The following is a 16,640-nucleotide window of genomic DNA, read 5'->3' as shown; positions in this document are numbered from 1 at the left end:
AGGATGTGATTAAAAAACACTTCCAATAATAATTATTTATTAATTGTTACACTCCAAATACTAATATTTACATTATAATCTACCTAACACTTTGAAGTTGGGTTTAATTATTTTGAAAATAATACAATTATGAAATATTTGATAAGATATTTGTCATAAACAATAAAACTGGAAATTACAAATAGATCTGAGTGAAACTAAATATTAAAAAACAATAAATAAGGAAATAAGGAGGAAAATAAAGTTATAAAAACGCATTTTTATTTCTGTTGTTCGGGTGCAGACTAATATGTCACAGCTCCAGTTTCAGTGATAAGGAAATACAGCTGAAATATCATTTCTCTGGGGACCAGGGTATAAAATCTAACAAACACAAAAACACAAATATAATACTCCATAATACTAACAAACAATACCAAATGATAGTCATTTTACAACATGTTTCAGGGGCAGATATGTAGTATAGAATGAGCATGAATGTAAGATATCACAACATTTGTAGCCTAAACTAATCTGTAATGATACCCTCGGCTAATAACAGATTACTAGTCATAATAAACAACAACAAAGAAACAATTAAGATATTAAATGTATGTCACAAACTACCAAAAACAGAAAGAAAACAAAAGTAAAACGGATTTTAAAAATGCTTATGATTGAAACGAAAGCTTTAACACTACAAGGCCTTGATAATGTTAAATAATTGTGTTTTAGATTGAATTTTACGACTATACCCCTGATTGTTCTTTACATTAACTCTTGTATATAAAAAAAGGTAAAATAGTTGATTAATGTGACAGTGTTTTACTTTGAAAGTCATGGGCGGAAGCTGTGGCTCGTGTTGTTTTGTTATTCCAGGTGTGCCGTGTCCGCCGCTGCCCTCCAGGTGGCGCTGTCACTCCTCCGGTCGGCTCCCGGAGCTCCGTGTTGACCCGGTAATGATCGACCTGCCGGGGGTCATCGGGCTCCACCATGGCGTGGAGGAGCTGCTCCGTTCTGCTCAGACTGGCCGGAGACGATGTTTTACGGAGCTCCGTGAGGGGAGGCAGGTCAGTCACCGCAGCCGGAGGGAGACAGCCTATTCCGGCTTACAGACAGACAGAGCTCCGCTGCTCGGAGTTAGCTTTGTTAGCACTCGAGGACGGTTAGGTTTAACTGGGTGTTAGCTGGCTAACGCTAGCTGGGTAGCTAACAGAGCTAACGGCTGTTTGTTTCGGGACTGTTTTTGATTTGTCTACGTATTGTAGTAATTTTAATAATCTGTTTCCTGTTAAAATATAGATAAATATTGGTGTTAGTTCAGTTGTGTCTCTGTCAGCAGCTGTGAGTGTAATATCACCCCGTTTAATATGCGTCCGCTGTTTTTATGATGTAAAAATATCGTGTTTTTACACTGTAAACGCTTAAAATGGCGCCCAGCAGTTTCAATAAAAACACAGTATTTGTGATTGGCTGTATTCACATAAATCCTGTGTCTTACCGGACAAGATAAGCAGCAGGTGTTTGTGACTGTAAACATGCCAAATTTGACAAATGCAGTTAACAATAACTGCTAATAATATACTCCCGTGTCGCCCGGAGAGGAAGTCACCAGACTCCCTTCAAAAATCGTGTAATTTGTTTGATTTGGTGAGTTAGTGGAAACGTTATACACTACACAATGTTGTCCACAACAAATTATTAATTCCTCATGCCTTTAAATGAATTCTGCATTGCATGTAATACATCAGTTTCTTTCTTTCTTTATGTAAAACACATTTTACTTACAGTTTGTCTGTCCGTTTCTTACCGCACGTACTTCACGTTTCTTGGCACTTTTAGCCTGGGGGGGTTTTGTGAAGGGGGCTCAGGTCTTCCCAGGTGGTCTGTCTGGTGTTGAAGTTCTGTGTCTGTCCTGCAGGTGGCCTCACAGCTTTCAGCAGAGATGCGGCTTCAGGAAAGCCGCCAGGAAACCAGAAACCAAGAAGGTGGAATCGGAGCTGGGACCCCCCCACGCAGAGTCCTCCGAGGCTGCGGTCCCCCGTCGGACCTCCACCCCCCACTGCGACCAGCAGGCTCCGCCCAGCTCCCCCCGGGCCTTCGGCCGGCTCGTCAGGCCGCTCGTCTTCACCGTGGGGGTAGGTGATGCTTACCTGTTGGCGTAGGAGATGACATCACCGGCGGTGTCACGGACAGGTGTTAACTCCATGTCAGTTTACAGGCTGCTCCTTCGGCTCGGCGGCCATCTGGCAGTACGAGTCCCTCAAGTCTCGAGTCCAGAGTTACTTTGACGAGATCCGAGCTGATTGGCTGGAGAAGATGCGGCCTCAGAAACGAGGAGACCTCCGCAAAGAGGTGAGTCCCGTGTCACGGCTCCGGCGTCAGGCGCTTCTGTCGCAGGTTCAGGTGTGCGCTAGGCCCGAAGCGATTCCTAAAAGTCAGATGATTTGCATCGACTCTTCGTTTAATCCATATAATTACATACGTGATCGGAGGCGTTCGGAGCAGGAAACGGCGAGCGGCGCAGAGACAGGAAGTGTCCGTGAAAACTCTGCGTCTGTTGTGAAGCCGAACCAGCCGACCACGACGCTTCAGCCTCTCAGCAGAAAGCCTGACGTTAGTCTCTGCGTCCCGACACACGGAGGCCGGTGGAGGCTGTCGGCTGCGTTCGTTATGGCCGCACGTCACGGCCCGTTAACCACGTAAATCGGCGCGGCGGCTAGTTATGGCGTCCCCGAGTTATTAACCACAGGAACTAAAATGCTGCGGTCGGTCTGTGGAAGCCGGAGCTGCATTCATGTTACCATTACGATGATGTCACACTTCCTGTGCGCTGGTTTCTGCTTCCTGCAGAAGCCACGAAGAAGAAGACAGTAGAGCTGTAGTCCGGCTGAAACTTGTAGTTCTCAAACTTCAGCATATGAACCTTTTTAATGTTTCCTTTAAAACCCAGAATGTAACGCGACGCTTAAAGGCACTGAACGTGTTCAGATCTGTATCGTGTTCAATTTAAGCAATAAAAATGTAGATTTTTCTAAAAAAGGAAACCAGTTATTGTTCACTTTAACTGTCTTGTTTTCTCTTTTGCATATTTACGATCGCTCTTTAACAAAGCAAAAGTTTTTCTTAAAAAACCTAGGTACCCCCCCGGGAGAAACGTCGGATCATCGCAGGTCGGCCTCGTGGCTCGCAGACGTGATGGTCTGAGGTCCTCTTGTGTGTTCAGGCCCCTCAGATTCTGGCTGGATTAGAATAATAACACGTTTTACGATGTCTGAAAAACACGAGTAGAAATGCAAAACGGTTGCAAACGCTTTAAGGGTTTAAACTGCAAACTGCGATCTTTCATCTGCCAACTGTGTCAGTGTCTTCTAACTGGTCTCTAATGGTCTCGGGGGCGTCTGGTCGGTCGTTCGTACTGGTGCGCATTTCATTTTTCTGTCCTCTCTGAAGACGTCTGTTAATCAGGTGATCAGTAGGAGTGATTTTATGATCATGAAGTCGTCTGACAGAATCGTGAATCCAGACTGATGACATCAGCTGTAGTGACATTTAAAATGATCAGAGGAGACAGGAAGTTGTCTTTATGGGCCACGCCGTCGTTGTCCCCGTCCGCGCTGAACCGCCAGTCTGAGCTTTCGACGCCGAAAGCGGAGCAATCGGCAGCTTCCCCGACTGATTGAGATTATAACGGTGTTCACAGTTTGAGCCCTGATTGGCTGTTTGTGTTTCAGATCAACCAGTGGTGGCACAGCTTGAGCGAGGGTCAGAGGACGGTAACAGGTGACACACACACACACACACACACACACACACACACATCACCTCCGCGGCGGCTGGAAAACCAGCGCGAGCGGTGCATCGCCGCCACCGGCTGTCACTTTCACGTCACGTTACGGGCGGCAAGCAGTCCCGCTGCCCAAAATCACGTTACCTTGCCGGAGTCACGAGATCACGTGAGAATATACAGCAGGGACAGGAAGGGACAGCCGAATCTCTACCGGCGGACGCATTTCTACCGCCGCACGGTATAAACCGTCATATCGCCATAACTCCATAACTCTTTCACATTAAGATTCATACGAAACAGAAACGTTACAGACGAACGCGTTTACATCCTTATTAAACTTTATCACAATAATCCTGACCCCGCTGTCTCTGTGTTGTTGTTGTTTTTCCCAGGGATCATTGCTGCTAACGCCATCGTGTTCTGCTGTTGGAGAGTACCGTCTCTGCAGCGCTCCATGATCAAGTACTTCACCGCCAACCCCGCCTCCAGTGAGTCCGTCCGTCCGCTCGCAAGAGCTGCTGTTTTAAGGTCAAATGTGTCCGATTGAGCCGACAAACTAACCGTCTGTGTTCGTCCTGCAGAGACGCTCTGCTCTCCGATGCTTCTCTCCACATTCAGCCACTTCTCTTTCTTCCACATGGCGGCCAACATGTACGTCCTCTGGAGCTTCTCCACCAGCGCCGTCTCCATGCTGGGCAGGGAGCAGTTCGTGGCCGTGTACCTGTCCGCAGGTACGGCACCAGGACACGCCACGCGTTGGTGAAGTGCGGCGATGTAGAGTCTGTGTTCACGCTGGCTTTGTTTTTCGTTTGTTCAGGGGTCGTTTCTTCGTTTGTCAGTTACGTGTGCAAGATGGCCACCGGGAGGTTTGGTCCGTCTCTGGGAGCCGTAAGTAACAACATTTCGGTTTTTTGATTTTTCTGGAAATAAAAATAGAAATTCACTTAAGAGAAGTGTGCTGCGGTGGTTCCCAACCTCTGGGTCGGGACCCGCCAGGGGTTCTGCGGTGATTACTGGATTATTTTGCTTCTTTCTTGTCAAATACTGGATGAGACGGTGTCGTCCCTCATTCGTCCAGGAGTGTTCTATCGTAGAAAAGGTTTCAGTCGTAGTCGTCTGGACACTGTTTTCACAATCAAGACGTTTCGGCTCCCATCCGGAAGTCATTCTCAATTGTGAAAATGGTCTGAGAACTCAGAAATTTAAGCTACTCTGTGTTGCTTAAGCCCCGCCCTCAGGGAGGAGTCTACCTGAGTTTCAGCACAGACGGCACGCTAACTCGGGATTGCAGAGCGCCGTGCGTTTGCATCTAAAAGCTACAAACCGCACATTTGAAGACAGCGAGGTGGAGATTCTGAGTAGAGAGAAGAGTTGGTTTGAAAGACGAGTCAAGGAAGCCATTTTTGTGAAAAAAGAAAACCCCTCTTTGAACAGAAATGGTGGTCTGAGATTCAATCTGCCCAAAGTTTACCACAGTGTATTAACACCGTGGTCAAGCCAATCACATGCTAATCAGGTACTGAACAGTGATGAGGGAGGTGCAGCCAGAAAACAATAGGCCTGATTACTGATTACTGGGCCATCTTGGAAACTATTAGGTCAGTTTCAGGTGAAACTAGCTAATCAACAGATACTCAGGTAGACTCCTTCCTGAGGGCGGGGCTTATGTAACACAGAGTAGCTTAAATTTCTGAGTTCTCAGACCATTTTCACAATTGAGAATGACTTCCGGATGGGAGCCGAAACGTCTTGATTCTGAAAACAGCGTCCAGACGACTACGACTGAAACCTTTTCTACAAATACTGGATAGTTTTACGTCTTCAGACTTTTAAAAATGATTAAAATCTTCAACTTGAGCTGCTCACAACTCACAGATTAAGTAAATATTTCTTTACATCACTCACTGCTTCTTAGTAACTGCTTCGTCTCATATAGTTTGTTTGTGTGTGTTTCCAGTCGGGAGCCATCATGACCGTCCTGGCTGCTGTTTGCACCAAAATGCCAGAAGCCAAACTGGCCATCATCTTCCTCCCCATGTTCACCTTCACCGCTGCCAACGTAAGACACGCTTCGCCTGGTTCAGCTGTCTGACTGTTTCATCATTAACTGATCCTCTCTCTCTCTCTCTCTGCCTGCAGGCTCTGAAGGCCATCGTTGCCATGGACACAGCAGGTGTGGTGTTGGGGTGGAAGTTTTTTGACCACGCGGCTCATTTAGGAGGAGCCTTGTTCGGAGTGTAAGTCGCCGTTTCGACCAATCGCAGCAGCCGCTCTGCGCCCCGGACTCCCTTCCTAACGTTCGTTTTCATTTATTTCTACAGAAACAACTCGGATGAACGCGACTCGTTATTTTGATCGTCGGTGACGTTTTAAACGTGACGTAGCAGGGTCTAGGCGTGGGCGAAGCGTTCGGTCAGTTCGGCCAGCAGACGTTTAGTGGACGGGGTTGTCGGCCGATATTTATTGTCCCAGTCTTCATTGATTAGATGCATCAGACAGATGGTGACACGTGTCTGATCATTAGCCTCGTTAATTAAATATGTGTCCATGAAGCTTAATATTAATTATACTTCATTACAGTGAGCTCATTTCTTCTGGCGGCAGCGAGGACGGGCTCGGCCCAGTTAGTGCTGTAATACGCGGCTGTTGCCATGACGTCTGCTGCGCTGCGATTGGTGGAGCACAAACAGAACGATGAAACGTTTCAGTTACACTTTAAATCCGTCTTTGTGTCTTTTAAAAGCTCTGAATATTGTTTTTACGCATGTTGAATAAATGTTAGCGTTTCTCGGGTGGTACAGTCTGAAATCATTTCCCATCATGCTCTCTGTTCGTCTCCTCCAGCTGGTACATCCTGTTTGGTCACGAGTTGATCTGGAAGAACCGAGAACCTTTTGTTAAGCTTTGGCACGACCTGAGAACTGGAGGAGGGCCGGGCGGAGGTGGTGACGGAGGAGGCTCCCTGTAGGACGCTGAAACGCCGGGGCTGATGGGAAAAAAAACAACCATGTAAAGATGTATAGAATGTACAGACGTGTCGCTGCACCGTTGGGCTTCCCCAGGACTAGTTACCAGGAAGCAGGTGGGCGTCACGGTGACTTCAGCTGGTGATGTCACACAGACAACACCTGGATTTGAAATATTGATTCATATTTATAAAAAAATAATCGACATGAATGATTGAGATGTTTTGTGTTTTTGCCTGTTTGTGTTCACATTTTGTTTTCCTGTAGAGACAAACACATGCTTTATGTAGTCGCCGTGGAGACGGAGCAGAAATCAACCCTGGGACTGAAAATTATTATTTTATTTTCAACTCATTGTTCAGCCAATAAAACGTCCAATAAAATTTAGTTCCTAAAGAAATGAAACTGAACTTCTCACTTGATAAACTTGTTAAATTCTCTCGTTAGTCGATTAATTGATTAATTTAAGGCTTTAATGAAAGCTCGTGCTCGGTGTTATATGTAAGAAATGTAAATAAGAGTCCGTCTGGTTCAGCAGTTAGTGAGCGGCTCTCTTCTGACGCGCTCTCGTCTTTCTGTCTGTTGGTTTGAAATAAAACTGAAACGATGTGAAATGCTGACGCTGCGTCGACTGTAGCCTCTCCGTGGGGATCGCGCTGACTGTTCAGACAGCTGCATACATAAAGCTCTGCTTCATGATGAATGCAGTGTTATATGATACACTTTGTATTTTCAGCGAGGGTGAATTCTGCCGCCTGTTCTCTGATATCTGACATGTACAAACTGAATGACCGGATTCCTGTTAGCTACAACTGAGAGATTCATATTAAACTGATTTTGTGCGTAAGAGACGGTGGTTGAGATGATGCGTTTGCATGTGAATGTGTGTTTCACCTTGTGCCGCTGCAGCCTTCGTGTTAATCCGACACCGAAATGTTGACTCGCCGTCAGGTTAACGTAAAGGGCTGCAGCTTATGACTAAATAAGCAACAGTCTAACTTAACGTTTGGAAATAAATGTTATGTATTAGAGTATAGATAGATTATAAGAGGTTAACAGACAGAACGTCAGCTCGCTCCATCAGGACTGTGTTGATGCTTTGATCAGATCTGATCGACCACAAACGAACACACAGCTGTCAGTATGTTTTGATTCAAATGTCGCTGAATCCCAATTGGTGCACAGAAATACACGACGTTACCTTCCTCCACCTGAGCCCCGCCCACTTCAAACCAGTGAGGAAAAGCTCAGAAAAAAAAACACAAAATGCAGAAAATCTCTGCTGTAAAATAACTAAAGAGATCAGGCTTCCAGGGTCTCTGAGTCGTAAGAAAAGTGAAGGATTTTTACTTTTATTTTTCTCTCGAAGCAGTTCGATAAATTGGGGCCAAATAGTTAACTGTGACTCGCAAACATGAAGTCAGTTTGATAAACAGAGAGAGAGTTTAAAGTCCACAAACTGTCACACAGACAAACACAGCAGAGTTTAGTCTGTTTGTTGATCTGTGTGTGGACCTGATTATAATACTGTCATTACTGTCACTACTCCTACAAATACTGATACAAGGAACGTTTATGGAGCGCAAACAAAAAAAAAACAATGTCAGAAGAAATGAATAAAGTGAATTTAGAGGAGAATATAAATGGAAATATATGTTACTGCACATATATACATATTTAGATCATTTACTGGAATCAACAGCTAAAAATAAACTTACTTAAGAAGTAAAACTCAATTAAGTTCAATCAGTTTTATTTATGCGGCCCAAACTCATATACCACTAATCTGTACATGTCCTCAGGGTTCATAGGAAAATAAATATATTTCAATATTAAAAGAATACAAGCTCTTAAAGTTACTGTGTGTAAGAGTTTTATAGCATCTTCCAGATTATACTGTTGGTGTAACTTTAATAGTTTTCAGTTCAGCTCTGTTTTGATTAGACTTTTTTATCCCCTTCCCCAGGAATACCTAAACCACAGTCACCTGCTGTTTAAAATAAAATATAGTGATGTGCTGTGTTTTTGTTACTTAGCAGAAAAATGCTTCAGAAATAGGCACGCTACCTGAAAGCTACAGGAATATATCGATAAACTAAAGTCAAAAGTTGGAATTGGGGCTTTATATCTTTATCTCATTGTGCTTTTCCTACAGAGCAGGTCTACACTGTACTCTTTATAATATTAATTACACAGACCCAACAAATTCAAACGCCTTTGAGTTTTTAGCAGTTCCACCAAAGACACATTTTCCTCTGAATTTCTCACATGGTTTTCAGTAACTCTTCAAATTATCCAAAGTTTCACTAAAAATCAAAGATTAGGGAAAAGTCCAAAAACCGAAAACAGATTTGTGTCCGAACGTTTTTTGTTTGTTAGCTAACTTCATATAAAGTAGTTAGCTAACTGTATATAAAGTAGTTAAAACTAGCTAACTGTATATAAAGCAGTTAAAACCAGCTAACTGTATATAAAGTAGTTAAAACTAGCTAACTGTATATAAAGCAGTTAAAACTAGCTAACTGTATATAAAGTAGTTAAAACTAGCTAACTGTAAATAAAGTAGTTAAAACTAGCTAACTGTATATAAAGTAGTTAAAACTAGCTAACTGTAAATACAGTAGTTAAAACTAGCTAACTGTATATAAAGTAGTTAAAACTAGCTAACTGTATATAAAGTAGTTAAAACTAGCTAACTTTATATAAAGCAGTTAAAACTAGCTAACTGTATATAAAGTAGTTAAAACCAGCTAACTGTAAATAAAGTAGTTAAAACCAGCTAACTGTAAATAAAGTAGTTAAAACCAGCTAACTGTGTATAAACTAGTTAAAACTAGCTAACTGTATATAAAGTAGTTAAAACCAGCTAACTGTGTATAAACTAGTTAAAACTAGCTAACTGTAAATAAAGTAGTTAAAACCAGCTAACTGTATATAAAGTAGTTAAAACTAGCTAACTGTATATAAAGTAGTTAAAACTAGCTAACTGTAAATAAAGTAGTTAAAACTAGCTAACTGTAAATAAAGTAGTTAAAACCAGCTAACTGTATATAAAGTAGTTAAAACTAGCTAACTGTAAATAAAGTAGTTAAAACCAGCTAACTGTATATAAAGTAGTTAAAACCAGCTAACTGTGTATAAACTAGTTAAAACTAGCTAACTGTAAATAAAGTAGTTAAAACTAGCTAACTGTAAATAAAGTAGTTAAACCTAGCTAACTGTGTATAAACTAGTTAAAACTAGCTAACTGTAAATAAAGTAGTTAAAACTAGCTAACTGTGTATAAACTAGTTAAAACTAGCTAACTGTATATAAAGCAGTTAAAACTAGCTAACAGTAAATAAAGTACTGAACCACTGAATATAGTAACGTCTCTGTTGTTTTAGTTTTCGGTCTACAACATTTTAATGATCTGTGATATAATATTGTCATTTTCTATAGGCCGACCCATACTGGACTTTTAGAGCCGATACTGATATCGATATTTGGGATAATATCAATATATTGGCCAATAGTTTTTTTTTAAAATATATATAAACACAACAAAAACAAACAATGTTGATACGGATCCCTTCGATTTGTTTTTTTTCTGTAATGACAAAGATCCATACTTAATAAATATCAGTTGATCGGTTGTTTGTTCAGAGATATTAGTTATTTTTTCCTCCAGATTCATTAAATGAAGTATTAGATGAGTCAGTCGACTTTAAGGATCCTGAAACCGGCAAACCGAGTTGGAGGTGAAACTCTGTAATTCTCGTGTGTCAATAATTGTGTGTGTGTTCAGAGGCGGTTTGGCCTCCGCCAGAGTTCATCGACCCTGAAGACCAGCAGACCTCAGAGGACCAGATCAGGTTCACACAGAGACTCTCCCACATCACAGGAACAAACCTGACAAACAGCTGCAGACAAGAACCAACCGCAGAGACCCCAAAACCTTCACTTCGGCCTCCAAATCTGAGCTGACGGTAAGAAGCCGGTCTGCTGCGTTACCGGGAACAGGACTCGCGTGGTCGCTGAATGCGTTCCAGGTTTTAATGTGTTGCACGCGCGTGAACGAAAACAGGAAAGGTGGAATTTAACTGAAACCTGGAGCTGAACTGATCAAACTGTCACGGTTAAACTGGTCGACCAGGCGAAAGGTAGCGGAAGACGACATCATTCTCTAATCCTGTTTGTATTGGTTAACCCACCAGGGCCGGGATTCGATTGGTCCTCGCCAACCTGTTCCAATATATTTACCACGAACCTGGTTCACTGTTTGCGTGAAGGGAAACGTGACGAGCTGAGAATAGAGTTAAGGCCGGAGGTGTTCTGCTGTTTCTTATTGTCGACCCAATCGGAGACTGAGAGAAAACTAAATGTGGATTAATCCGCCGCTGAAAATAGTCCCCAACAAACGCACTGTTTCCTCCCGTTTGTTTGATAAAACCTTTTTTAAATGAAACCATATATTTATGAGGTCTTGCCGCCAGCGGGAGGACCATGTCTGCTGGATGCTAACATGTTAGCCACAACTGCTTTTAGGGGGTCTCTCCGCCCCCCCTAGTGGTTAAAGAGCAGTCACTCTCAGAGCCGGCCGGTGGTGTTGACATCCTGCTGTGTTTCCAGGTGTTTCCAGGTGTGCGCGGGGACGTTCGGCAGCATGGCGGCGGGCCTGCAGGTTGTGGGTCTGCTTTTGGGCGTGGTGTCCTGGTGCCTGCAGTCCAGCTGCACCTCCTCCCAGGTGTGGAAGACGAGGAGCCAGCTGGAGTCGGTCAGCAGCAGCCAGTGGCAGTTTGAGGGCCTGTGGATGAGCTGCGCCGCCACCTCGCTGGGGTCCGTTCAGTGCAGCAGCTTCAAGACGGTGCTGGGACTGCCGGGTGAGGGCTCGCCGCTCCGTCACCGCGCAGCCGCGCAGGAAACGTAGAAAGTGCCGGAGTTAAATTAATGAATCGGTTTCATCAGGTGTAGAAATACCATTAATTGACCTGTTATTAATGATGTAAGTAAGCTATTAATGTGATTTTGGGAGGATAAATGATTGTAATCTATATCATTTTTCTGCGTGAATTAACTTTTAAGGGCTAAAAATACCTTATAATTTACCAAATAACATTAAAGCTGTTTTAACATTGATTAAAATTATTAAGTCCTCTTAAGGTATAAATTAATGGGTGGCTTTAATGCTCTTTTTTTACCCTTTAAAATCTTGTTAAACTGTCCCGAAAACACATTAAAATGTCCTTAATTACCTTCAAAATCCCTTCAAATTGAACAAATAGCACGAAGGGTTTAAGTTAATTAACTAATTTAACTCACGTTTTAAAATCGCACTCCTCCTCTGAGTCACAACGTCCTCTTTTTAGGGCTAAAGGTGCGCGGGACAGGTGAAAAATGTGACGTTTTATGGGTTTCAGTAAATGGGCGGGGCAAAATGGCTCTATAGCGCCCCGCTTGAAATCTGAACTCAGCCCCTCCTTGCGGTTTCAGCCACATGTACGAAATTTGGGAGGCACGTGTAAGATGCCAAGACGAACGAAAAAGTCTCTCAGTGACGTGAGCTAAACCCGACGGGAAGTCGGCCATTTTGAATTCATTTTCGTATCTTTGGCGATTTACATTTTTAACAAGCTCGTCCCAGACCGTTAATCTGATCCTCTTCAAACTTGGACAACGTATATAAAAGAGCTTAACAATGAACAGTTGCTCAAAGCTTGCGTGGTCGTCGAACCATGTGGCTGTTATGGGGCGGCGAATTTTCGATGTTTCGCCATGAAACAGGAAGTGGTTTGTAACGCGACTGTACATGGTCCCATCTGAACCAAACTTCATATGTATGATAAGAGTCCCACCCTGAACACATCTATGTGACAATATTCAGTTATTGTCATTGTCCCAGCTGCCCCAAATGCTGGATCAGAGTCCAGGCCTGAACACATCCACATCCCCAAACTCAGTCATAGTCATAGCGCCACCTACTGGCAACAGGAAGTCAGCCTTCAAAAATTCAGCCCCTCCTTGCGGTTTCAGCCACATGTACGAAATTTGGGAGGCACATGTAAGATGCCAAGACGAACGAAAAAGTCTCTCAGTGGCGTGAGCTAAACCCAACAGGAAGTCGGCCATTTTGAATTCATTTTTATATTTTTGGCGATTTATAGGGGTTATATTTTAACACGCTCGTCCCAGACCGTTAATCTGATCCACTTCAAATTTAGTCAGCACACATAAAACAGGTTGCAGATGAAAAGTTATCAAAAGCTTTAGTTTTTGTCGAACCATGTGGCTGTTATAGGGCGGCAAATTTTGATGTTTCGCCATGAAACAGGAAGTGGTTTGTAACGCGACTGTACATGGTCCCATCTGAACCAAACTTCATATGTATGATAAGAGTCCCGCCCTGAACACATCTATGTGACAATATTCAGTTATTGTCACAGCGCCACCTACTGGCAACAGGAAGTCAGCCTTCTGTGAGAAACATCAGCCGATTTACATTGAATTTACATGGTGTGGTCTACACGTGATGTCCTTCAACGTGATGCATAAAGTGTGTTGTCTAGCGCCACATAGTGGACACAGGAAGTGACATTTAACTCCAGCAGTGTCCAAAACACATCACAATTCAGCGCTGTGTTGAACAGCGGCTGCAGCACGCCTCGACATGCGTGGGGGTGTGATCGTCACTGCTTGCAATTTAAACATTGTGTTTTCCGTCCTGGTTTGTGGTGGTCTCCAGCTCACCTGCAGGCCTGCAGGGCTCTGATGATCCTGTCCCTGCTGCTCGGCCTGGCCTCCGTCATCGTCTCTGTGCTGGGACTCAAGTGCACCAAGATCGGCAGAACCTCGGAGCACGTCAAAGACCAGATCGCCCTGACCGGAGGAATCCTGTTCATCCTGTCCGGTGTGTGAGCTGAAGTGGTTTTACAGTAGAAATGTTCATTTGCATATTCAATAAAAATCAAAAGTAGTTCGTAAAAAGCAGTAACAAATGTTGATAGCATGTCAAAAGTAGTTGATAACATAACAAATGTTGTAGCATCTCCAGTCTGATGAGAGAAAGGTTGTTTTGAAACCCGCTGGTGTCCCCGTACGTCTTTATATTATTATATATTAATAACACACAACAAGCTGCGAGTGTTTTCGGGAGGCTGGATGTGTTTCGTGTTCAGTGTGTGAGCAGCTGTTTCCTCCTCAGGTGTCTTCACGCTGACGGCAGTCTCCTGGTACGCTGCCAGAGTCATCCACGACTTCTACGACCCGCTGTACGGAGGGGTCAGGTCAGTCACGCACACACACACACACACACACACACCTCTACAGTGTGATGTGTGTGTGAACTCCTGCCGCTAACACTGTGTGTGTGTGATGCCGCTGCAGGTTCGAGCTGGGTACTGGTCTGTATCTGGGCTGGGCGGCCTCCTGTCTGGCCGTACTGGGAGGATCTATGCTCTGCTGCTCCTGCAGGAAGACCTCCCCCGCCCCCCCTGCACGGTAAACCCGCAGCACCACACAGGAATGCATCCTACTACATGTAGTACCGGTGTTTGTCCACATGGGGGCGCCACTGTGCAACCAGTGTTTCTGTAGCTCCAGCAGAGCGAGACGTCAGTTTCAGGAGTCACGTTCTCCAGTTAAACTTTCCTTAATAGCGGATCAATAATTTAAGCCGATCAACTTTATAGTTTTGAATCAGGACTTTCAGCATTTGGATAAAGAGAGTTTGTGAAAAACAAGCCGTGTCAGATTTAGTTATTTCAGAATCAGAAACACTTTATTGATCCTCGAAGGGAAACTCTGTGTTACAGCAGCTCGCCTTTACGTCAGTGCACACAGGAGGAAGTACTAGCAAACAATATGATACACTATAAAACTATAAAACAGGTCAGAAAATACGTTAAGTACCAGGTGGGTTTACTGGTTGATGATGATAATACAGTATAATAATACAATGTAATAATATAAGTAATAAGTAGTGGTGCATGTACTGTCGAGAGTAATAGAGGTATATAATATCAATAACAATAAATAAGAAAAACTAACATGGGAAACTAATATTGCACGGGAGTATTAAACAGAATATTGCACAATATATCAAGTATTGCAGAGATGTTAATGATCAATGTCCAGTTTAGTGACTTCGGGTCATACAGACTGACACTTAGAGGGAGGAGTTAAAGAGTCTGATGGCCACAGGCAGGAATGACTTCCTGTGGCGCTCTGTGGTGCATTGTGGGGGGATGAGTCTTCCGCTGAAGGCGCTCCTTTGTTTGACCAGCGCGTCATGGAGCGGGTGGGAGACGCTGTCCAAGATGGCGTGTAGTTTACCCAGCATCCTCCTCTCTGACACCACCGCCAGAGAGTCCAGCTCCACCCCCACAATGTCACCGGCCTTACGGGTCAGTTTGTTGAGTCTGTTGGCGGCCGCTACCCTCAGCCTGCTGCCCTCAGCCTGCTGCCCTCAGCCTGCTGCCCCAGCATGCAACAGCGTACAGGACAGCACCGGTCACCACAGACTCATAAAACAACGTGTCAGAGACATATTTGATCAACATTTACGTAAATATAGGCATCAGATCAGGCTCAGTGTCAGCAGATAATCAATATTAAAGAAAAAACTTGATCGGGACATCCTTATTATCTGATAAACATACACTGCAAGCTTATGTCTGCGCGATCAACCAAAGATGGATTGTTACGGAGAGAAACATGACTCCTTTTGATGTTTTAGAAGACTGGATTGTGTGTTTTTGCTGTCGAATAGCAGCTCAGAAGCCTCACGTTCTCTCCTGCAGGCAGTTTTCATACAACTTCTCCACAACGAGCCGAGGACAGAACATCTACAGAGCAGCGCCGGCCTCCGACAGCAGCAGCTCCAAAGCCTACGTCTGAACCTCCTCGGCACTGCTGCTTCCTGTCTGAAGCGCCGGGGGGCCGGGCGGACGCCGAGGGCCGAGCGCGGCGGCATCGCCGTCTAATTCAGGATCGTGCTGGATTTTAAAGAACTTTTTTTTTTTTTCTAAACGCAAAATTAAACATGTTTTTTAACTGAATTTTATTGTGAAGGGCGCTCATCCTTTGATTTATGCCTGAACGTGTTGTACTATTGATGTCACTGTCTGCCAGAAGGAAAAATTAAAAAGTGGATTTCATCGGGTCAGAGTTCAAAACATTTCCCAGAGCTTTCCAGTGTGTGAACAGTTTCGTTTTGACACGTTGTAAATAAATGTTTCCTGAATCAGTGCGAACGTTTTCCTCTCCGCTTCCAGACAGAGCCATCGGACCACAGACCAGCCTTCTCCTCCGAAAAGATGTCCGACAGGTGTTCGACCATGTTCAGTCGGTGTTTAGACAACTATATTTATGGATTAGCGTAGCTAATATTAATAACGGAAGAATTTAGCCATGCTTGTCAGTCGGTCCTGACTGAAACGTCAGCAGCTGCTGGACTGTGATGAAACGTGCTCCCCTCAGGATGAACTGTAATAACGCCATCTAGCGCCACCATCAGGTCGACGTGTTAACCCGTCCGACGCTTTGGTTTCTGACCTGCAGAGCTGACGGCGTTCCCATCAGCCTCAGCTGGCGTTTACTGCTAATTAGCTAATGTTAGCATGCTAAACAAATGCTAAAGGATGGAGGACAAACGTTATACCAGCTAAACATCAGCATGTTAGCATCCACGCGTGTTAGCATTTAGCTCAAAGCAGCACTGTGCCCAGTACGGCCTCGCAGAGCTGCTAGCATGTCGACTCTTGTTGTTAGGAGCAGTTAGCGTTTCGTTTGTCGTGTTGACGGAAGAAATCTGTTAATGTCGGAGCACAGGAAGATGATCCCGCCTACAAAAGCTCTGATTGGCTCGGTTTTTCCAACCAGGAAACCAGCCGTCCATGAGCACGACACCAGGGGCGCGATTAGCCCCC

At 44.1% G+C, this 16,640-nt stretch overlaps 2 protein-coding genes across 3 annotated transcripts; both read left to right on the top strand.

Moving 5' to 3' along the window:
• The first annotated feature begins 803 nt into the window (after positions 1-803).
• On the top strand, positions 804-7,584 carry LOC122879255 (presenilins-associated rhomboid-like protein, mitochondrial). Of its 2 annotated transcripts, none has more exons than XM_044203159.1 (10): positions 804-1,049; positions 1,901-2,117; positions 2,201-2,334; positions 3,714-3,762; positions 4,162-4,257; positions 4,351-4,500; positions 4,587-4,657; positions 5,727-5,828; positions 5,909-6,006; positions 6,614-7,584. In XM_044203159.1, the coding sequence occupies exons 1-10, from the start codon at positions 819-821 to the stop codon at positions 6,735-6,737; spliced, it is 1,272 nt and encodes a 423-aa protein (XP_044059094.1). In that variant the 5' UTR covers positions 804-818; the 3' UTR covers positions 6,738-7,584. The 2 variants fall into 2 exon arrangements, with proteins under 2 accessions (XP_044059094.1, XP_044059095.1); XM_044203160.1 differs by having other exon boundaries at positions 876-1,049; positions 2,194-2,334.
• Positions 7,585-10,546: 2,962 nt separating this feature from the next.
• On the top strand, positions 10,547-15,889 carry LOC122879256 (claudin-1-like). The gene is made up of 6 exons (XM_044203161.1): positions 10,547-10,703; positions 11,347-11,597; positions 13,457-13,621; positions 13,916-13,997; positions 14,098-14,211; positions 15,513-15,889. The coding sequence occupies exons 2-6, from the start codon at positions 11,381-11,383 to the stop codon at positions 15,607-15,609; spliced, it is 675 nt and encodes a 224-aa protein (XP_044059096.1). The 5' UTR covers positions 10,547-10,703; positions 11,347-11,380; the 3' UTR covers positions 15,610-15,889.
• The last annotated feature ends 751 nt before the right edge of the window (positions 15,890-16,640 follow it).

This window comes from Siniperca chuatsi, linkage group LG7 (assembly GCF_020085105.1).
Source record: "Siniperca chuatsi isolate FFG_IHB_CAS linkage group LG7, ASM2008510v1, whole genome shotgun sequence".
NCBI classification, from domain to species: Eukaryota; Metazoa; Chordata; class Actinopteri; order Centrarchiformes; family Sinipercidae; genus Siniperca; species Siniperca chuatsi.
Note: the sequence above shows the minus strand (reverse complement) of the source record. Positions and strands in the feature narration are given on the sequence as shown.